The 23,884-nt window shown below is 46.5% G+C and overlaps 1 protein-coding gene across 1 annotated transcript in view; it reads right to left on the bottom strand.

Moving 5' to 3' along the window:
* Positions 1-23,884, bottom strand: part of DMGDH (dimethylglycine dehydrogenase) — a 527,940-nt gene that overhangs the window by 249,577 nt on the left and 254,479 nt on the right. Inside the window, exon 8 of the mRNA XM_086960740.1 lies at positions 2,163-2,332. Coding sequence (XP_086816866.1) covers positions 2,163-2,332 — 170 coding nt within the window. The remainder of the gene's footprint in view (positions 1-2,162; positions 2,333-23,884) is intronic.

Genomic DNA, 23,884 nt, shown 5'->3' with positions numbered 1-23,884 from the left:
GCTGCAGAGAGATCCAACAGCACAAGCATAGCAGAGCTGACCTGGTCTAACGCTTCACGTACTGTTTCTGCAACTTCCAACAGAGCTGTCTCTAAAGGAATCACCCTGCTGGTTAATGTGCAGGCGGAAGACCTGGCACTGGCTAGATGAAATCCTGTGATTTTAACAGGACAAGATGCAGGACTGGGGACTAAGGAGTGCTCGCGATTCTGGCTATGCTTGCAACAGAACTGCTGGAGGTAATATGTGATGAGTGTCTTGCACCATGGTCTTTAAAGCTGTTAACAGCTCAAGAGGGACTTAAACTAAAAGCATCTCAAGTGGTGCCACTGGCTTATCATATTTGTGCTGATTCAACTGCAAATGCAATTTCAATGACATGAGTCTGCAAGAATGTGTGTGCAGGTTCTTGCTCTTCTTCCTTCATAGTCACTTGAGTCTATGTATTAGATAAGACTATCTCCAGAAGTACTGACTCCTTGAGCATCTTCCTTACTGTCACAAAAAATATCTTTTATATCCTCCAAGTCCTGTCTCCTTACCAGTCAACTTCCTGCCCTGAAGATGCCAAGCTGTTTGCAACAGCTTCTGGGTATTTGAGTGCACAGAGTGCACAGCAGTGATAGTAAAGAAATTGTAGACAATAATGGTGAAATTGTATAAACTGACAATATGTAAGACAGCTGCCAAAGAAGATGCAGACCCAGTTCATTCTAACAAAAAAAATAGAAAATCCATCCTCATCAATGAAGATGTAATTGACTAGTCACTGATAGGTTGAGTGCAAGGTAATGTAATTCTTGTTGACAATTAATTCACGATGGACGACAAAGGTCTTGTCGACAACAGGGTGGAAAGCGTTGATGATGGTCATGTCAATGACAGGACGAATATCATTGATGACATTGTTCTGTTCAACAAAGGACCTTTCATCAGTAGAGACTGGGAAACTTGCACCGACTGTGACATTGGTGTTTTTGTCATCGAAGATGTTGTCGATTTGGCCACAGTCATGAACATCAATGAAGCAATTGTCAATAATCTGATTAGTCAAAGTTTGGGTTATACAATGAAGGTGATTCAGTGTATGGAGCCTATGGCGGAATTCAATGTTATTGAGTGTACAAGTACATCTGCTATGCTAAAATGCAATACTGAGCATTCCCAACCACACAGAGAACAAATCAAGCATGTGAATCTGTGAAAGATCCAATGCTGGATAAAACCTCGTTCCGAAGGTAGATACCACCTCTGGAATTCTATAGTGGCTGCGGGTAGAATTACGTTGTGAATGTGCTCATAGCAGATTGATGTGAAGAAGCCAAAGTAGCAAAACCATTCATGTAAATTCTGAACACCACAAACTGAATAGAGTTACAGAAAACATTGAAATCCTGATCACATGTGATATCGAAATACCATGTAATTTTAGGATTACAAGTTCCTGAATGCAAGGAAAATTGGGACTGGATGAGCTACTCAAGTGTGGAATTGGGGACAATATAGAATTCTGTGACAAAGTTACCATATCGAATCCTCGACAGGAATTCGCAGAGTGCCACATAAAATTAGTTCTACGCAGATTTACGTGAAGATTGATAGCTCTCAAATCGGTTAAACAATCACAGGTCAACAGCTATGCAGGTAGATTTGGAGTGTTAAAGTAACACTGCCTTTAGATTCCGACATTTTAAGCATTTTCCTGGAAGTGGCCATGCCTTATTGAACATATTTACCCACAGTTCCTGCTCGTATCTGAACTGTAAAGGGAACTCTCAAGACCGATGGTCTTCCATGGGTGCTTTCTGTTGTGTAGATTAACACAGGGAACACATCTTTTATACTGCACAGAACAGTAGAAGTTTTTACCTATCTGCTTTTTAAATACCAAGCTCTGTGAGAGAAGCCATTTGGCTCCAAGTGTTCAATACTAAGAAATTAAGACTGTGTGAAAATCACATGTGAGAGATCATTTAAGAAGCATATATTGCATAGCTTTATAGCAGCAAAATGTCTCTGCTCGTCAAGCCTACCCATTCATATCCAGAAGAGCAACGGTTTATATTTCTCAGAGGTAAAAGTGTTTCACACTAGCATTGACTCCCACACACACAGATATTACAGGGTAACACAGAGCAGTAAATACATTAGGGACCACTTACCTAAATTATTGAGGCCATAGGACTCTCTAGCTTTTTCTGCAGTATACTGTTCTGTGGTCCACTTTCCATATCGGTTAGGATCCAACTCAATAAGATCAAACGGGGGCTCACCACCAATGATCCAGTCACTGAGGAATTTCCCAATGCCACCAGCATGGATTATCCCATACCTTAAAACACAACACCATGTATTCTTAGTGATTCTCACATTAAGTACTTTTGCATAGTTCCATTCAAATTCATCTCAACAACTATTAAAACCCTAAAAAGCCCTTATTATTATTAATATAATTACATAAGCCGATACTGTAATTTCCACTAAAAACCCTTTTATAAATTTTTTTCAGAGAACATTCTCGGAAAATGAGGTGTAAAGTGAAACCTCTTGAAGAAATCCATCCATCTAAAGACTATGGCTCATGGAACGGACAGACACTGGATGAATAAGGGACAAACCTAGTATTTTCTGATAGGTCAAAGACAAAGGTTTATTTGGGAGATTGCTGAGCACAGACCAATGAGGAGGGTGGCAAAATCCCACACACCGTGATGACATGGACGGGCAAGTCTGAAACACGTGTTAATCATGACCAAGGAATTTACTCTAGGAATAGAAACCGTATGAATGGATGAGATAGACGGCGGAGAAATACTTGAGTGGAATTGAGGTGTGAAATGGGGGCTTTTAGGCATAGAGCGGAATAGGAATAGCTGATCACTGTGCTGGTTAACTGTGTGGTGTCAAATATGATACATTTTCAAAAGCGAGGCATCTACGAGGGGGGCAAGGGTATCCATAGATGCCATGTCATTTCATGTCAGCAACGGGAAACATCCTTTACAACGTGTTCTTTACCACGCGTCCATTACCAGGCAAAGCCTTTACCATGCATTACCTTTACCACATATATGCCTTTATAACGAAATAGTAAATAAATCTGGAAAGTGTATATACACATACATATATATAGATATATATATACTTACATATACATGCAGACCGGTTTTGTGCGTGCCTCTGTTGCCTGCTTGTGAGCCGGTTTTGTGTGTGCCTCTGTTGCCGCTTGTGACCCGGTTTTGTGTGTGCCTCTGTTCTCTTCTTGTGATCCAGTTTTGTGTGTGTGTGTGGGTCAAATGCAATAGGTGTCGCATTTGCGAGAGATTAGGCTATTGGCTTTATAAATGACAATGCCATTTATTTATGTTTTCAAAGCCAACACATAAATAAAAATGTTGTCATTTACATTGCCAATAGCTCTAACTTTTCCAAATCCGAAACCGTTGCATTGTAAATGCTTGTTTAAGGTGGGGTGGCCAGCACACCTGCAGCACCGCCAAGACCATGGACCCAGCGCAATCCACCCGCAAGAACACAACCAAATTGAAGTCCCTGCAATGCATCCTCCACAACATCCGATACCTCCACAAACACGCCACCCTCGACCCCCTCTTCACAACAGGAAACTTTATCACCTTCAGCCACACCACCAAACTCCCATGGACTGACCATCACCAACGACCAGCTAATCTCATCACTCAGCAACTCCACCCCAACCATCGAGGAAAACGATGACCCCAACAAGGCAGCCCGAACCCTACACAGGTGGATCTCCAACAGCGCTAACGCCATAGCCCCCCTCAAGAAAAACAACAACACCCACGCCAAAAGAGCTAAATGGTTTACCACCGAACTTCGAGAGTCCAGACGCACTTGCCGCCGCCTTGGAGGAACACGAAATCCACAGAAGCCCACAACAAGTTCAGAGCCACCACCAACGCCCACCACAACTCATCAGAAAAAAGCAATTGAAGACAGAATCTCCACTCATGCTACAACAGCCAAGAACTCTTCATCATCAACAAGGAGTTCACCCAACCCACCAGCGAGTCCAAACAACATCTCTCCTTCACAAGACCTCTGCGACAAATTCAGTACCTTTTTCCACCACAAAATCAAGAGCATCTACAACAGCTTCGATGAAGACAACCAACACACTGAACCATCACCAATCACCCCGACACCCTGCAGCCAGCAATTGACAACTGGACAGCCCTCACCACAGAGGACATATTGAAGACAATGAAGGCAATCCTCTCCGGGGCACCCACGGACCCCTTCCCGCACCACATTTTCAACAGAGCCGCCGTCACCATCGCACCCATGCTCTGCCACACCATCAACCACTCCCTGGCAACCGCCTTGTTCCCCGATGACTGGAAACACGCCGAGATCAACCCCCTCCTGAAGAAACCCTTGGTGGACCCCTCAGACCTCAAAAACTACAAACCCATCTCCCTGCTCCCGCTCCCAGCAAAAGTCATTGACAGCCAACTCGCCACATACAACGAAAAGCACAACATCCTCGACTCCTCCCAATCCGGCTTCAGAAAAAAAACACAGTACGGAAACCGCCCTCGTCACCTCAACAGACGACATACGCACCCTACTGGACAAAGGAGAAACCGCAGCAGCCCTCAGCCTCCTTGACCTCTCAGCAGAGTACAACACAGTCTCTCACGGCACCCTAATACGCAGACTCCACGACGCTGGGATCCAAGACAAGGTCCTTGACTGGATCTGCTCCTTCCTCTGCGGCAGAATGCAGCGGGTCAGACTCCCCCTTTCCTATCGGACCCTACACCTACCGAGTCCCCCAGGGGTCCTCCCGCAGCCCTACGCTCTTCAACGTCTCCATGGCTCCGCTCGACCCAATCGTCAGAACCTATGGACTCAACATTGTGTCATACGCAGACGTCACCAAACTCATCCTCTACCTATCCAATTAACCCAACATCAGAAGACATAACTTTCAAGAAGGCAAGGAAGCAGTCGCCAAATGGATGAAAAAAAGCTGCCTAAAACTAAACACCAACAAAACTGTAGTACTCACCTTGGGCCCAAACCCAGACACCTGGAACAACACCTGGTGGCACCCCACCCTCAGAAGCCCCCCCACTCACCACAGACCATGCACGCAACCTGGGAATTATCCTGGACTCAGAGCTCAAAATGGACCAGCAGATCAACTCCGTCTCGTCCTCCTGCCGCCACACCCCCGCCTCCTACATTCAAATGGATTCCCCTCGAACACAGAAATACCGTCACTCACGCCCTGGTCACCAGCAGACTCTACTACGGCAACACACTATGCCGGAATAAACAAAAACATCCCCCGCAAACTACAGAACACCCAAAACGCTGCCGCAAGACTGTTCCTCAACCTGCGAAGACACTGCCACATCTCCCAGCACCAGCGCACACTCCACTGGCTCCCCATCAAAGCTAGAGTCACCTTCAAGATGCTCACCCACACTCACAAGACCCACCTCCAAACCTGACCAGCATATCTGAACAGCCGACTCAAATTCCACGCACCTCAAAGGACCCTACGATCAGCCCAGCTCTCATATGCCGTTGTGCCCCGCACTAGACCTTCCTGGCGGCCAGAGCCTGGAACGACCTTTCACTCCACCTCAGACAGACAACATCGCTCCCCATCTTTGCAAGAAACCTCAAAACCTGGCGCTTCAACAGACCCCTACTTGATGGACTGGAACCTGCGACCCCCAGTGCCTTGAGACCCTTGACGGGTGAGTAGTCGCACTTAACAAACACTTGATTGATTGATTGCTATATACTGGTTTTGTTGTTAGCGCTGCTGAACTTTACAAACCAGTTAAGGATTATTTTTGGACATAGCACATTACAGTTTTTGTGATACCGTGGCCTTCATACCTGGAGCTTGGTCCAAAGCCTTTGTATATCAGAGAGCCAACCAGCAGGAGTAAAACTTTAGATTCCATGATTAACATTGGTAGTAGGGCACTGCATGAAGTTTTATAACACTGGTGATGTTCTTAATTATGGAATCTAGACTATGAGTTGCAAACTGCCTGTCACAGCATGGTCATAGGGGGTTATTCTAAGCTGTGCTAGCACTATAAAATTCAGCTGTACTTCATATAAAATATTTAAAAAAACATTCTCCTTAAAAAGCCTTTGTTTCTTCCCAATCAAACGTCAAACACCTTTTTTCAAATATTCATTTTGTAAAATGACTGCAGATAAAATAGCTAAATTAAGAGACTTGAAAAGTAAGAATTGGCTAAGCTAGTAGGTCTGCCCTTAATATACCAACACATGCACACACTGGCATTCTTGAGTGCTGTTTTGCACATTTACTGTTTATCACATTAAATCCTGCCCTTTTGGCTTGGTCGATACTTTGGAAAAAGTAGCAAAAAAGGGACGGTACACCAAATAGCTAATAGCATGGGGTCAGAGAAAGGAATACTGATCTAGGAAAAGCTAAAACACACTATGTTTACTGTAAAGAATTGCTAAAAATAAGAATCAAAAAGCAGTGCTCCTAAGCCAGACTTAAAACCTCCTTTCCATGGCGCAAATGAGCAAGGCTGCACAGCAAACCCTAAAACTACCACAGTAAAAGAATGCATACCAGTCCAACATTGCCCCCTATGACCTAGCCGGCTGAATGAGCCCCACCAATGCCATCTTCAGGTTCATTTGTCAGTATGATGCCCCTTTATGTAAAACTTTATGTAAAACTAAGTCCAAATGTGTCAGTCTTCATCACACATTTCCAAAGATACTGCATAAACTTTATTTGACTTTTCTACTAGCCAATACTAAAGACCAACTAATGAAGTATTTTAAAACTTCAACCTGACACGGTACACAAGAGGAATATTGCTCCATTTCAACAGATCGTAAATGTCCACAGGCAAAACTGGGTCTCTAATACAAAACACTGTTTTTAGACAAGGTAAACATTTATTCCACAGGAGTAGCAGTCTCTCACTTATATTGTGCCCACCTAAAAAATGTCAATTAAAAATATCAAAATCTATGCAACATGAATCCTAAAGGGTTGCACTGAGCTCGCTTATGACTGAACACACCAGTTTCTTATTGCGTTGTAATCTTTCCAATGATACCATAAATGTACTTTCAAATGTTCATGTAAATTAATATCCTCATTTATTTTTTCATGTAAAGTTTGTTTCCGTGCACAATCACAACTTTATCACTCAATGCGTTTCGATCTTTTATCACAGTACTCTTCATCAGGAGTTCATATCAGCACTTTTCCATCCAATAGCTCCACAAAAAAAACATCAAATATACACATCTTTGTTATCCCTCAGCAAACCAGTATCGGGTATGAATAAGAGTCAGTTTACATTGATAATCAAACACTGGGGATCCTGCAGTTGACCCTTGGGAGTCATGTCAATCACAGACGCAGGCCTACAAGCAACATTTAAGCTAACTCTGGGAAATCAAGCATTGCAAACCTTGAAATCCCAAAGAGCTTTGCATCACTCCAGCGGACCCAGTGTCGGACCCCTGGAAGACTACTATGGGATACATTCCTCCCCTATCTGAATCGCCCAAGCACATCAAACGTCCAGGACCCCCTCTCAGTTTCATGTTGCCCCTTCAAAGAAACCAAACGATGACACTGACACGCCAACTTCCTCTAACCACTCCATTTCGACCTATCAGAAACCACGGCGCGAACTCCTTCGCTATCGGTATCCCCCCCAACCTCTCCCATAAAGCAAGAAGAAACTTCAAACATGACTGATTAGACAGCACCCAGAAACACTAGTCGAGGACACATACCACTGCTCCTCCAACGGGCAGATTAAGGTGGATTTCATCTTCCACACGGAAAGTCCCGACAACTGGAACGCCACACTCAGAACACAACTTTACATCTCCAAAACCATGACTACTTCGCATAGCTGCAAACTGACGACCTCGCTCCCTAATTGCTCGGCTAGGGGAGGAAACATGTCTGTGACCATCTACATGAATGGCACAGTCCTGTTACAGGCAATCAATGAGAACCTAGAGGCCTTTAACTCCCTCTTCCACGCTATCCAAACCGCCCACGTCCACTTGCTTCGACCTTCCATGACCCAGTACTCACCCCCGGATAACCTGTCCTGCCAGGGGAAGCATACATTCACTAGGGGGGCGCTAGGTGGCACATGACCAAGATGGCTGAATGCCTGTGAGGCTATGGACACTTGGCTAATTGATTCTTCTTTTATCCTGATCAAATGACTGCAACTTTTCATCACAGAATGGAAATAGCTTATTGATGCTGCCTACTATCTGTTGCTTTAATCCTAGCTCCTGAAAGCGTCTCCCGGCGCTGCCATCGGCTGTATCAGCCCGCCCGAGACAGAGGTGGAGACCTGTGGTGACCTGCTTGCGGCTGTGCTGACTATGGGAGGGACGGGGCTTCACAAGCGGTGCCTGGGCAGCGAGATCAAAGACGCTATTGACGTAAATAATTAATTTACTCTCTTAATTTCTATGCAGGTAAGTACTTAATCAATAATAACTCAATCGGAATGAAAGAAAACAGAGTCCGTGGTGTTAGAGTTTCTAAGGGTTTTATTCCTCATAAAGGAATCAGGATATCATGTTCTGACCACCACAGGGGTGTCAGAAGGGATAGAGCGCTGAACTTTATTGATAATACATAGCTTATATACTTGATTTACACCATAGGAATCAATGTAAGAGGCGTAACAGCTGAGAGAAGACAAGATAACAGTATACACGTGGTACTAGTACATCATCAAGAGGCGTAAACTAGGCGTGAACTAGAGGTGTGTGCTAGAAACGTCACTGATAGGTGACGCAAGTGGGTGGCACCAAGGGGTGGTGCTAACAGAATGTTGCAATGTCAGCAGAAATCGGAAGCTTGGATGCGCGCGCAGCTGCATGACGTGTGATTGACGGGGTGCAGGGGACTTGACATTTACACTGATGGAAAGAGACAGAAGTCTGGCATGTCAGATCAACTTGTACTTCTATCATATCTGATATCTGATGTTTAGGAACTAGACTATCTGGACGGAAAGGTCTCTAGGGCAGAAGCTATTCTATGCTAACTGTGGATGCGTGTATAAGCGCCTGAGTGTCTACATGTGAAGCGTGGGGCTCGGGGCCTTCCATGGAAGCATGGCAACAGAGGCTGTGATTTACTTGCGTTAAGACAGGTCGGCCCTTTGGCTCTGCGGCTGGAGAGGATGTTTACAGGATCTAGTAGGCAGGAATGCATTCTCGAGGAGCGGAACAGATAACTCGAAGGTTATAGTCAGTCTTGGCAGAAAGCAGGCTGAGCTGAGCGCGAGGGGCCGTGCTGAAAGTAGGACAGAGTTCACGGATACAGAGGTAGCCTGGGCAGAGTCAGGAGCCACAAAAGAGGTTCAGATGACAGGAATTCAGGGCCTACTCTTGCTAGAGCAGGAAAAATACGAAAAGGGCACTACAAAAAGACGGTGGCATAGCATACTTAGGAACGGACTATATAATCCATTCATGGTGGATCTGAAAGAGGACATGTTAACGTTGGACGCAAATGTATTTGCGTCTTCATAGCTGGCACAGGAGGGAAGTTACATGCACTTGAAGCTGGTACATGGAGTCGGTGGGGTACGCGCTAGGGAACACAACATGGCCAAAATTCAATTTTCCTCATTCCCTCCTTGTTCCCTACGGACCCTTCATGAAATATCGATCCTCATGAATCGATCAGTCTGTTCTTGTAACATCATTTGTTCTTCTTTCTTTCGGTTACGTTTTGAGTGAAAACTGGAATGTTCAATACAAGAGGTGGCACACAGTCCACAAATCGCTGGCCCGCACTGCAGGCACAGGCAGCAACTGAATACTAGGACTAGGCCAATGCCTAGGAAGGATAGGATCTTCCATCCCCAAGCTGTTAACGTTGTCCAGAACCAACCGGACCAAGTCCAGGTGCCTGGATTCTGATGTATCTGATTTGCAATTTTATGAAGACGGGTTATAGCTTGATATACAGATGGTGCATTTTGTGGAATGAAAACACAGCAGCTTGACCCGATGACCTTACAGGCTCCACCTCTATCTGCCAAGATGACGTCAATTACAAGACGATTCTGAAGGACAACAACCCGCATAGCGGACTGCTCTTCTGTTAAGTTACCTAAGGCGGAGGTAGTTTCATTTACTACGGCTTCAAGTGTTCTAGTTAATCTGCGTATTAATTTACTATTCTGGACAGGGCCTAAAAAGAAAAAGAATCCTTTATTAAAATCGGTGTACTGTTCCCATGCCGTTTCTGTGTAATCGACAAGTGGGACATCTCTTCTGGGTCTATTCTTTACTAGATTGCTATTTCTGTGGTAATCAGGAGGAGCTAGAAAAACAGGTGGCAGAAGGAATGCAATGTAGCAGGTACCATCCCAATCTGGAGGTAGACGAATGTATGCGGTATGACCACAAACAAAGTAGGAATGACTGATAGCTTTGAAAGATGATTTTCCATGATCACTGAATTCGACCACAGTAGTGCATTTACTATGACCTAAGTGTACTGAACCTTTCTTCTTGATACATAATTCACCAGTGACTGGCAGTACTGACATAATAGGTAGAACTGGGGTGGCTTCAGATTCGACAGTAAGAATCATAAGGCTAATTGTATAATTACCTAATCCATACACTTCATTTTCTAGATCAGTTCCTATTCTAGTGGGGAGTCCCTCCTTATCCGGGTAACAGACGTCTAGTAGGACCAAGTTCAGGTTTCCCCAAACCCAACCCCCATCGAAAACAGCAATGTCGGGATCTAAAGAATTAATTATTTTGAACCATGCTCCGCAGGAGCCATTGTGAGAGAACGGGTACGGAAAGAGAGGCAGAGCTCCCTTGTAATTCTGGTAGGGAGGGAGTCGGCCACATATCCAGCAATTTGTAGCATTGTTAGTTTGATGAGAATGATGTAACATACTAATGAATGTATTGTTGCGCAGCGCGAGTCTGTAGGAAAGCTCATGAGGAGGTAACTCACTAAAAGTGTGTTCAGCAGAGACATTGTAAGCAGATTGTTCACGCTTGAAAATAGGATAGTAGATAGGTAATAAGATGCTAGCAATAATAGTTAAAACACTGAGAATAAACATTATTATTAGTGTCACTATGCAGTGACTACGGAGTGATTTGCAATATGTACGTTTCTTTGCTTCTCTCTCTCTATCTCGATCTAGGGGATACATGTCAGAAACTATTTAACCGATTCACCTAGGGGAGGACTTAAACAATTAAACTGTCTGACTTGCTAGATCGTAATTTCATGCGGTATTGTTCTTGAGGAGTCTTTTCTCGTTTGGATTCGGTAAAGTCTTTGGTAACACAGTCTTTGGTGGGGGTGGGTGTGTCTTGTTCCGGTTTCAGTCCTGGGAATGTTTTGATATGGCTTAGGTGGACCCACCCCTTTCTGCCTTCCAATTTGACTGCGGTCCTTGTAGTAAGAAGAACGGTCTTCGGAGACTTCCAGCGGGGCTCCAACGGACTTTTTCTGTCGAAGTTGCGGACGAGGACAGTATCCCCGGGGCGGACGTCATGCGGCTTCACATCAGTGTTGTCAGGGAAGGCTGCGGCAACCTGTGAACGACATGATTGGAGTGCAGACATCAAGGAGGCAAGGTAATCTGTCAACATATTAGAATCAACATCAGTAATCTTTTTAGGAATGGGCGTCCCCCACATATTCGGTGGTCTGCCAAAGACCACCTCGTACGGGGATAGCCCTGATCTCGAATGGGCGACCATTCTCATATAGAATAGTGCCACTGGCAGGGCGACTATCCAGTCGACCCCTTTTTCCTGACATATTTTGGCAAGGCGGATCTTTAATGTCTGATTATGCCTTTCTACAAGGCCTGCTGCTTCTGGATGTCGGACACAATGGAACTTCCACTGGTATCCCAGTAACAAGGAAACTTGTTTCATTAATTCGGATGAGAATGGCTGACCGTTATCTGAGTACACGACACGAGGCATGCCGTATCGTGGGAAAAATTCACGAACCAACTGTTTGGCAGTGGTCGGAGCAGTGTAATCCGGGACTGGGTATGCTTCGGTCCAGCGGGACAGAGCACAGACAACTACGAGAACATATTTAAATCCTCGACAACGGTCCATCTGGATATAATCCATCTGGAGGACTTCAAAAGGGTGATCGGGAGGATGAAATCCACCTTGCTCTACAGGGACGCTTTTACCTGGATTGAACTGACAACAGATCATGCAAGTACGCACCTTCTGTTTTGCTGCTGCTCGTAAGTGTTTATTGTTCCAGAGATTTTGTAAACTGTCTAGCATTGCTTTCTCTCCTAGATGTGCAGGACTATGTGCTGTATTTATCATGACTTGAACCATAGAGTCAGGGAGAAACCATGTAGATTTTCCCTTCGTCATCCAACCTTGATCTGTCTGGATCCCTCCTAGTTCGATCCATTTCTTTATTTCTTCTGGAGCGGCATGTGTCTGAATGTCAATAACATCTAGTGTGGGATCTCTGACTGTCATACAGTTTGTCGGATCTGTTGTCTTTGTTGTGTCAGTTGTCTGAGTGTGAGTCAGTGCTGTATGTTTTGCTGTCTGATCTGCCAGGTCGTTACCCTGGGAAACAGAATCTGTGGCTTTAGTGTGTGCTTTACACTTCATGACTGATATGGCTGAAGGCAGATGTATTGCTTCTAACAGTGCTTGAATGAGAGGACCATGCTGTATCTTTGTACCATGAGAGGTCAGAAAACCTCTTTCTTGCCAGAGCATGCCGAAGTCGTGTACGACTCCGAACGCATAACGGGAATCTGTGTATATGTTGACATTTCTGTTCTTGGCTAGAATACAGGCTCGGGTCAGAGCGATGAGCTCTGCCGCTTGAGCAGACAGTATCAATACGGTGTGTTTCTTTAACTTCAGTTTCAGTGGTCACGGCATACGCGGCCACTAATTCTCCTGTACTTGTTCTCATGCATGAACCATCCACATAAAGTGTCAGGTCTGGATTTGTCAATGGAACATCTGTTAAATCTCGTCTGGGCTTTGTTACTGCATTAATGATCTCTATGCAATCATGTGGAGCTGGATCTATCATAACTGTAGGTAACAGTGTTGCTGGGTTCAAGATACTGCAGCGCCTGATTTCTATGTGTGGCTGGAATAATGTCAATTCGTAACCTGTCAGTCGTGCTATAGTCAAGTGTTGAGTCTGGGTTCTGTTTAACAGAACCTCTACAGAATGTGGAACTTGTACTGTTAACTGATGACCTAAAACAATTGAGTCGCTTTGTCTGATTGCTAACGCTGTTGCTGCTACTGACTTTAAACATGCAGGGAGTGCCTGTGCTACTGAATCCAATGTACTTGAAAAATAAGCGCAAGGCTTATGTGAACCTGCTTGATCTTGAGTGAGGACAGACAACGCTGTACCGTCACGTTCTGTAACAAAAAGTGTAAACGGTTTGCTGTAACATGGTGTTGCTAAAACTGGCGCTTGGCATAAAGCTTTCTTTAATTCCTCAAAGGCTTGTGTATGTTCCTGAGTCCAAGGGAGGACAGTCGAAGTCGCTGCCTCCTGTGTCGTTAACTGGATGAGTGGTTTAGCTAGAAATGCATATTGAGGAATCCATTGTCTGCAGTACGAGGTGAGGCCTATGAAGGCCCGCACTTCCTTTTGTGTCTGGGGTCGTGGCATGTTTACAATTAACTGAATGCGATCGGGAGTGAGCTGTCTCCCCACTTTGGACAGCAAGTGACCCAAGTACACAACTTGCTGAACACAGAATTGTAGCTTCGAAGGAGACACCTTGTGTCCCTTGTCGGCCAGGAAATGCAAAACTGTCAGAGATGCTTCTTCACATTCGGGCTCACTTCGTGCGGTGATCAGTAGATCATCGACGTATTGCAGTAAAGCGGTATTAACTGGCATTTGAATACAATCTAGTTGTCTTTTCAGTGCTTGACTATAGATGCTGGGGCTTTCTGTAAATCCTTGAGGTGCGCGGGAAAATTTGAAACTTCGTCCATTTAAACTGAATCCGAAGAGATATTGGCTCTCCGGGTCAATAGGTACACTGAAGAAAGCGTTCTTGAGATCGATTACAGTAAAGAACGTTGCTTCTGAATCAATAGCAGTCAACAGGGAGGAGATATCGGGGACCACAGGATACTGTGGTACAATACATTTATTCAGTTCTCGAAGGTCAATCACCAGCCGATATACTGGCGGTGCATTGCGGTCTGTACGTTTAAGAATTGGAATGATGGGTGAATTACAGATATTGGAGTCGGTCTCTACGACCACTCCCTGGGCAATAAGCTCTTCAATTATTTTCAGTAAAGCCACTACAGCATCGGGGGGTAACTTGTATTGTCTGATTCTGGGTAAAACAACTCCTGTCTTGAGTGTAACACGATATGGAGTGATATGCATACAACCTACATCAGCTGGGCCCTTTGCCCATAAGTGATCTGGTACATTTTTCAATCTGACATCAAAGTCACGTAGAACATAATGACCCTTGAAATCCCGTAGAAAGAGTCTGACTCCCTCTGGGGAACAGCAGATTATAGCTCCTAGAGCCTTCAGTGTTTTAATTCCTAACAGATTTTCTGGACATGATTTCGTAAGCAACAAATCTGTAACTCGAGATAATGGACCCACAGCTAGTGGTACTGGTTCCGATACTTCATTTACAATAGGCTGTCCTGAAAAACCAAGGGAAACATTCTGTGAGCCTGAGAGGGGTGCCCCTGGGACTTCATTGTGACTTATTGTAGTGCGACTTGCCCCTGTGTCAATTAAAAACTTTCTGTCTTTTCCTAATACGTGACTGTGTACATAAGGACCTTCTTGATCTACAGGAATCTCAATAAGAGGCAAATCACTTTCCCTCCCTAGGCTGTTTCATGTATAACGCTGATAATCTGGATATGCTGACTGGGCATACTGGTACATCTGTTGTGATACTTGCCGAGTTGCGGCAGCGGGCTGTGTCTGAGCATGCTGTGGCTGCGGTACGGCTACTGTCTGTACTGTATGGGACTGATCATGCATAGGCTGTGTATTCTGCATTGGCTGTTCGTTCTGTGAGGTCTGTTGATGACCCTGTTCATGTCTAGGCGGACGCGGTCTTTCTTTAGTTTTACCTGTCTCGATGTTATGTTTCAGGACCGGACATTCATGTACGTAGTGACCTGGCTGCTTGCAATAATTACATGTCCCTTTAACGGGAGCGGCAGAATGATTGGTCTGGGCCCCACCTTTTCTATGACCGTCGGCTGGAATCGTCTGAGCTACTAACATTTTCATTTTCGTGTCTTTCATACGTTTCTGTTCCTGATCTTGTTCTTCCCTAATTCTGTTCTGGTGATATTGTAACATTTGTAACATCTGAGATGGCGTATTTGCCTGCCAAGTACTTTCAACTTTGTACACTCTATTTTTGACTAATGGTAGGGCATTCTCTACTAATTTTGTTACAAAAAGGTGCGGATATGACTCACTACTAGTTTTTAGACCACTATTTATGATGAAACATTTCTCGAATCTTGAATAAAAGTCACTAGTATCTTCATCTTGTTTCTGGTTACAGGACGAGATTGCGTCCCAATCTTCCTTTCTTGTTGTCAATAATCTTGGCAAAACCTGTACTATTAAACCTGGTAAGGCTTTAGTCTTGTCCCCAAGGCCTACCCCTGGGACTCGTTTGCTTTCTTCGTCTTCTATTTCTGCCCATGCTATCTTTGACTCTCCTACCTCCCAATCCTTCTCCTTTAATTTTTCGTAAATGCCCGTGGGCAACAGTACTTTTAACATTTTCATAATATCATCATACGTGTAATCTCCCATCAGTAACATGTCTTTAAGCTCTCTATGAAAACCTGCAGGGTCTTTATCATGGCACGGAACTAATTTCTTCATTTCTAACAGTTCTAACTTAGTCAGTGGTGTGTGAACATACACACGCTTCAAGCGTTGGTCCTCACCCATAACTGGATGTACTTCTCGTAAGGGGTTCTGACTTTCAATGCCACCACCGCATTGCATGTGGTACATTTTCCTTTCTGGAGGCGGGGCGGGAACATATTCAGGACTTATGAAGGTGTTATACTTACGTCGTTGTTCTAGAATTATTTGTATTAATTTGGTACTAAAACCTCTCCATCTATCCATGAGTAGTGCTTCTAATGTTTCATGTAAGGGACCTGGGTCAGAATGATGGTTTCTGAACTTGATGAGGAGGTGCTGAATCATGTATACACCTGCTATTTTCTGCTCTTCCGGGGAAAGGTTCAGGAATGTCTGTACTAACGTGTCATCATTATACATGTCTGGGTTTTCGGCCCATAACACGGCTGACCGGGCTAGTTCCTGTTCATCCATAGAATTGAGTACATGGTACCCCACTCGGTCTCGAAGCCTTTTATCAGTTTCCTGGAACTGATGTTCAGAAGAATTCGGATTTGTTAAAGCAGAGAAAAGAACTCTCTTGCTTTCTGGACGGACACCTTTCCTAAGGTAGGCTCCCCTACCTACATATGCTATAGTATCTGTAGACCTTCCTGGTGTGTCATGTTCGTCTTCCTCCTCGGAGGAAGCTTTATCATTCTCTTCCTGGTGTGCAGTCAATACTGCCTTTCTAATTTTCTGGGACATACTGGCTATGCAAGCCCCTTTATCATGCTTTCCTTCGGCTATATTTTGACCCCACTTGTTTAATGCGTCTAATTCACTTTGATCTGTCCCGGGCCTGTCTCGTTCTCTTATTAAACAATTTATGAAAAATCGTAATATCTGTGCTTGAATGTCAACTTTCTGTTTATGCATGGCAGCTTTGACACTGTCGGGGTCTTTCCCGGTCTGTATAAACTTATATATTCTGTCGAGAAGTTCCTGCATTCCTACATAGCATAGCAAGCTATCGGTGGCAGATCTTAATCGTAGTGATGCTAATATCATTAAATCGTCTTTTCCGGGTACTGGATCATATCTGCAAACTGACATCTTCTCTTTAAATGCTTCAAGCCGGGATAAGTGGGGAGACTGGAAAGGATTCTGCGTGTCCCTTAAATTTAATCTGTGTGTCGGTGGCGGGGTCTGTAGACCCGCTGTCGCACCTCCTGAGGCGGATGCTTGAGCATTATCTCTCCGCGGAGTCTGGATCTGAGTCTGAATTTGTCGTTTAGTAAGATCAGGTAGGACTGGTTTCGGTAGGTCTGTTTTGAGTACGGGAAGTGGCGGAGCTATCGGAACAGAGGAGGTCTGTCGCGGTACCGGCGGAACATTATCTGGGGGCGCAGTGCCACCCCCATCCCTGTCAGTAGGCAGGGCACGAACAGGCAGATTGGTATAAGCTGGTGCTACATCCTCTAGATACGAATTCAGGAATATGTCTTTAGTAGTTTTATGCATTACTTTAGTTGGAACTAATGGTGTCGGTAAGTTTTTCGGTATCTCTGATTCAGTTTCAGATGTGCCATCTGCTGCAAGATACATACTGTTTACAAGATTATTTCGGGCACGGTCTATTTGTTCTGTTTTTACTCGGATCCCTTCAGTAACTAATTCGTTTTCCTGTTCTTTATCTGATTCTTTAAGTCTATCCTCTCTACGGAGTGCTTTGTCAGCACGCTTACGTGATTCCTTACGCCAAAATTCTATGGCGTCCTTCTGAGATTGTCTAGCTTTCTTTTTCCATAATGCTTCTTCTACCCTCATGATGCACTCGGCATCCCACGTTCCGGTAACAGGCCATCTGTGTCTTTCGTCTAGGTGCTTGGTGTAATCGGCCCATAAATCTAGATATAATATGGCATCTATGCCGTGTTTCTGGTACATAAAATTGCCTGGAGTGTCCCTAGGGGGGATAGGAATTTCTTCCTCCAGTAACCCTTTCCTAGTTCCTATCTGTTTTAACTTGTTGAAGAACGGCATCTTGTTTACTTATTACTGAACGCTAGATCTTTATTCCTTAATACTCCTGACAGCTAGATTATACTAGGAACACAATAATACACGTTTACACAGTCACATTCATACCACAACATTAATCACATAAAAACATTGAAAACATAGATGACTACCCCCCTATACTGTATGTACTGCTCAACAGTACGGATACACTGGTGTAACAGTGCAAAAATTCGGAATACTTGATATACTGCTAAACAGTACAGATACACTGCCTAAAAACAGTGCAGACCGGACTTGCGTACCCAAACCCGTCTAGATACGACCCAGCAATGGTACTCACCGGGAAGCACGGAAACAGAAGGCCTCTGAAAACTCGACTGGACTCGACTCGGAACTTCGGAAAACTTCGGGAAATTTCGGAAAACTTCGGAAAACTTCGGAAAACTGGTGGGCCTCTTCACACCTCGGACCTTGCTTCTTTCGGCTGGGCTCTGGTCGGGATCCTCCGCACTCCTCACCGCCTCGTCTGGGCACTGATCGCAGTCTTCGTCACCTCCGTGGGTCAGAGGGAGATGCAGGAAATCCTGCCAGTACACGTGTGTTCCGTCTAACTGATGGCAGGGGGCAGAGTTTGCAACGCACCAACCGGCGCGTGAGGTGGGGGAGGGGTCCCTATTCGGGCGCCAAAATGACGTAAATAATTAATTTACTCTCTTAATTTCTATGCAGGTAAGTACTTAATCAATAATAACTCAATCGGAATGAAAGAAAACAGAGTCCGTGGTGTTAGAGTTTCTAAGGGTTTTATTCCTCATAAAGGAATCAGGATATCATGTTCTGACCACCACAGGGGTGTCAGAAGGGATAGAGCGCTGAACTTTATTGATAATACATAGCTTATATACTTGATTTACACCATAGGAATCAATGTAAGAGGCGTAACAGCTGAGAGAAGACAAGATAACAGTATACACGTGGTACTAGTACATCATCAAGAGGCGTAAACTAGGCGTGAACTAGAGGTGTGTGCTAGAAACGTCACTGATAGGTGACGCAAGTGGGTGGCACCAAGGGGTGGTGCTAACAGAATGTTGCAATGTCAGCAGAAATCGGAAGCTTGGATGCGCGCGCAGCTGCATGACGTGTGATTGACGGGGTGCAGGGGACTTGACATTTACACTGATGGAAAGAGACAGAAGTCTGGCATGTCAGATCAACTTGTACTTCTATCATATCTGATATCTGATGTTTAGGAACTAGACTATCTGGACGGAAAGGTCTCTAGGGCAGAAGCTATTCTATGCTAACTGTGGATGCGTGTATAAGCGCCTGAGTGTCTACATGTGAAGCGTGGGGCTCGGGGCCTTCCATGGAAGCATGGCAACAGAGGCTGTGATTTACTTGCGTTAAGACAGGTCGGCCCTTTGGCTCTGCGGCTGGAGAGGATGTTTACAGGATCTAGTAGGCAGGAATGCATTCTCGAGGAGCGGAACAGATAACTCGAAGGTTATAGTCAGTCTTGGCAGAAAGCAGGCTGAGCTGAGCGCGAGGGGCCGTGCTGAAAGTAGGACAGAGTTCACGGATACAGAGGTAGCCTGGGCAGAGTCAGGAGCCACAAAAGAGGTTCAGATGACAGGAATTCAGGGCCTACTCTTGCTAGAGCAGGAAAAATACGAAAAGGGCACTACAAAAAGACGGTGGCATAGCATACTTAGGAACGGACTATATAATCCATTCATGGTGGATCTGAAAGAGGACATGTTAACGTTGGACGCAAATGTATTTGCGTCTTCATAGCTGGCACAGGAGGGAAGTTACATGCACTTGAAGCTGGTACATGGAGTCGGTGGGGTACGCGCTAGGGAACACAACATGGCCAAAATTCAATTTTCCTCACTATCGACCCCTTCGCCGCAGCAGTCCTTCAGAACTGCTGGTGCCCTACCTGACATCGCAGAGCCTGCTGCGGTGACGTCCAGCTCCTGGACTACCAGACTAGACGACACACGCGGTGAGGCAGATTGGGGTCACATGCCTTCCCACTCGTCTCCTGACGGGCTGGGCACCAGTCATAACTGATTGCTGTATACTCTGTTCCCCTGTGGTTGCGCCGCAGCCCCCGACATCCCGCTCCCCTCCACCCCGTACAATTGCTTTGCTGCCTCCACGGGGGACTGCGTGGGAGGTTGAATGTGGGGAATTTCTACACACGGTACAGAGGGACTCATCTGCAGCCATTGAATCCTGCTGCACCGACCGACGCCATTACTTGCAATAAAAGCCAGACACGCATTACTACCTTAGGTAGGGCCATCTGGACTCCAGCTAATTATGCCAACTCGCTAACACAAATCTTTTTGGAAATAATCCTGCCTGAACCTAAGCCCTCTGCCAACCTGTGCCATGTACCTCCGTGGGGGGCACCTGACCCAGCCTTGTGCGCGATTCTGCACGCAGGTAAACCGCGCTATCCCCTCCTATACACTCCTTCTGCGGAGCACTGCACGCCTGATTCACTGCAGTTGCCAACTGTGCGCAGTTCTTGCTGCACTGCTCCTGGAAGTCGCACCAGACACTGAATTTCTGGCCCCTTGATGCTGGATTTCCCTGCTCCATCCAACCTAAGGCTGCCATTATAACAGAAGCTCCACCTCCGCCATCCTGCACCGCGCTGTGGACCCTCTGCTCGAAACTAATCTGCCGCCATCTCCGCTACCCCTATTGTTGAGAAACTCGTCTGACGTTGGCTTTGCCTCCCATCTGAGTAAGAACACTCTGTCCATTGCTCAGATACCATGGGGAAACCCGAGGGCTGACAAACCAAACTCCCCTTGATGCCAAGAGGTCCGTCACGCGATCTTGCACTGGTGAGTCGTATCCCTCAAACCCGAGTCCTCCTTGGTCCCTCCCCCAGCTCCGGAAGACAAGGTCAAATCCCTGCTTCTAGACATGAAACGCAGCCTGACCGACCTCTCCACCAAAATGGACTCAATGAGCACGTGCATTGACTACATAGTCCAATAGGTGGAGAAACAGGATGAGCGAATCAAGGAGGCAGAGAAGCGTATTTCGGATATAGAGGACACTACCACGCAGATGTCCCGTCAAATGACCCAGATGGATAAGCTCTTAAAGGTGATCACATCCAAGAACGAGGACTTGGAAGCTAGAAGCCGGCGCAATACCATCCGCGATACAGGAATTCCTGAGAGCATAAATACCGGCAGGATGGAGGATTTCCTCGAACACCTACTGTGCACCACCTTCGGAGCAGAAGCCTTCTCATCTCAGTTCATAGTGGAGCGGGCGCATCGATCCCTCTGTCCACTCCCGGCCCATGGGCTAACCCGAGACCGACAATTGCACGCCTCTTAAATTACAGAGACCGGGACACTGCGCTGAAACTGGCCAGAGATCACCAGATCTTGCAGTTTGAGGACACCAGCTTCTCAATATAACCCGATTTCAGGGTGGCGGGGCAAGAGGCCCGCCGTAAACTACTTCCAGCCAAGGAAACTCCGCAAACTTCAGATTGAATAGGCTCTGCTCTATCCAGCACGTCTGAGAGTCACCTACCAGGATAAGCACCACTTCTTCAAGAATGAACAGCAGGGAGGGAGGAGCCAAGCTCGTGACTGTGATGGCCGCACTGTAGCTCGGCTCCGCTAGCCTTCCTGCCTAACACATATATCCTGACACGCATCCTGCCCCGAGACGACATACTCGGGAAGACACGGAAAGACGAAGGAAAGCTTGTACTCACCATCTGTCGCGGAGGATCCGAAGTTACACCCCTGCTTGGTCTGGGGCCTCAGCGGCGTAGAGACCAGGGACTTGCCTGTGGAGGTCAGCCGGCGAGATGGTGTTGACGGCAGCCCCTGGTGGCGAGGAGAGATGGGCTGGGAGAGGCCGTGGTGAGGTTATGCCGATGGCAACGGATCGGGCCCGGTCCAGCGGCCGGAGGGCCCCGTGGTGAGGTGTGGCACGCCGTGGACGGGGGAAGACCGTGTAGGAGGCTCCCCCCTTTGCTGCCTTGTCCGGCCATCTTGAAGCCCTGCGCCCGGAGTCGGCGTGTGGCGCCCGCGGGGCGGTGGCGCTGGCGGTCCCCCTTTTGGTGGCTCTCCTTTCTGCACCCAGATTGTCATTACCGGGGCTCGAGGGGGCTCTCGTGGTGGCCTTGCTTGAGAGCCCGCTCCAAAAGTTGAGGCGCACGGGGACGCGGCTGGATCTGCAAGATGGCGGCCGGCGCCCTGAGTCACGGACTGAACCAGGGCGGCGAATTTGTGTCGCTGAAGTGTACGGGGGTCTGGTAATGTGAGCGGGAGCCCACGATTGGTGATGTTCTTGACGCCTTAAAGACTTTACGTGCTACCCTGGCCCTCGACACCCTTGTGCTGGACAGAAGGACGGCGGCCATTGCTGTCGGGCCGTCCCTCATGGACTCGGCTCCGAGTATGTGCTGTTTCGTCCCCCTCTGTTGCCGTGAGGAGTGCTTTCACTGTGCATCAGCGAGACTATACACCAGCGGCCCCGGATCCCGGGGTCGCCTTGATCGTGGCGCACGGGGGCGTGGGCACCGCGTCGGAGCCCGTTTCTGCTCGACTGATCGGGGAACAACGTAGATTGCCGATTCGAATTGCCCCGGCGAGACCCCAGTGTTATCCTGCGGCAACGACTCTACTTTCCTGGGCGGTGAGACTGTACCCACACTGTTTGTTGTTCCCGTTGTCGTTGCTGAAACGTCTAGACTGCCGCACAAAGTTCTTGCTTGGCCGCTGGTTGCTGGAGTCCTCTGCTTTGCTCCCATGGTCTGCCCTGCTTCGACCATACGGCCTCTCCACCTTGATTTGTTTGCTGCCCACTACTCTACCACGCGCGGTAGCGATGGCTAGGAAAGGACAGGGGTGAGCCGGTTCTGGACCCGGAAGACTAATGGTTGGCGGATGGAGATGAGGAGTGCCCTCAACCATGATACTATGGACGATTCCTTCAAAGGTTTATGATACCCGAGACTATGTCGATTTCGTTTTGATGTTGCATTAATGTGTGTGACGGCGGGGGGTAGGGGCCGAATGGTTCGATTGATGGCTCTCCTCTCCCCCTGGTTCTTTTTCCTTTTTGTCTCTTGTTTCCTTTCCCTCTCTCTAACTTTTCCTATATTTCGGGTCTCCTATTTAGGGCGACAGGCACGCTGCTGGGGGGGGTAGGCCGTAGCCTTCTGCAGGGGTGCAGGGTGGAAGGTGGGTGGGTTGAGGTCTTTTTCTGACCGTTTTTTAGTTTCTACAGCTCTTTTGTGTCCCTTTCTTAGGACGCCGTGGCTGTGCGTGTTTCCCATGGTGTGATTGCTTGTGGGGGGGGGGGAGGGGGGGGTTCGGTATTCTTACTTTATACGATATTGATTGCACAAGTTATCCTGACGCCCCACCCCCAACAACGTGGTCCCCAGTCACTTTGCTCGCCCTTATCGCTGTGGGGGCGTTCCTTCTTTTCTTTCTTTTTTAGCGTTCCCCCTTTTTCTTATCTTCTGGGTCAGTATGGAGAATGACTAACTCCTTTTGCCGTTCTGGTTACTCAGTTAGGTATAAGTATAATAATTTGGTGGTCTGTGTGCACGTGGCGGGCTACGGTGTGTACTGATTGGAAATATGGCATCCATATTCTGATTGCTGTAGACTATTGCTGAAAACCGTTTTTATTGATGCCTTAATGTTTTGCTGCTTGATTCGTGGCCCGCTATGGGCACTCAGATGATTAAACTGCAACTGATCCTGCTATAATTTCTATTAAAAAATTAACCTTCTTTGATCCTGCATCCGGCGGTCACACTCAGCTCCTCTACGATTGAACTACTTGTTCGCAATATACTGGGTGACTGCCGTGAAACCTCTTTATTAATTTACGTGCTTTTCAGATTGTTTCGTGGCCGGC

This window comes from Lissotriton vulgaris, chromosome 3_1 (genome assembly GCF_964263255.1).
Source record: "Lissotriton vulgaris chromosome 3_1, aLisVul1.2, whole genome shotgun sequence".
Lineage (NCBI taxonomy): Eukaryota > Metazoa > Chordata > Amphibia > Caudata > Salamandridae > Lissotriton > Lissotriton vulgaris.
The sequence above is the reverse complement of the archived record's forward strand: the minus strand, read 5'-3'. Positions and strand labels throughout refer to the sequence as shown.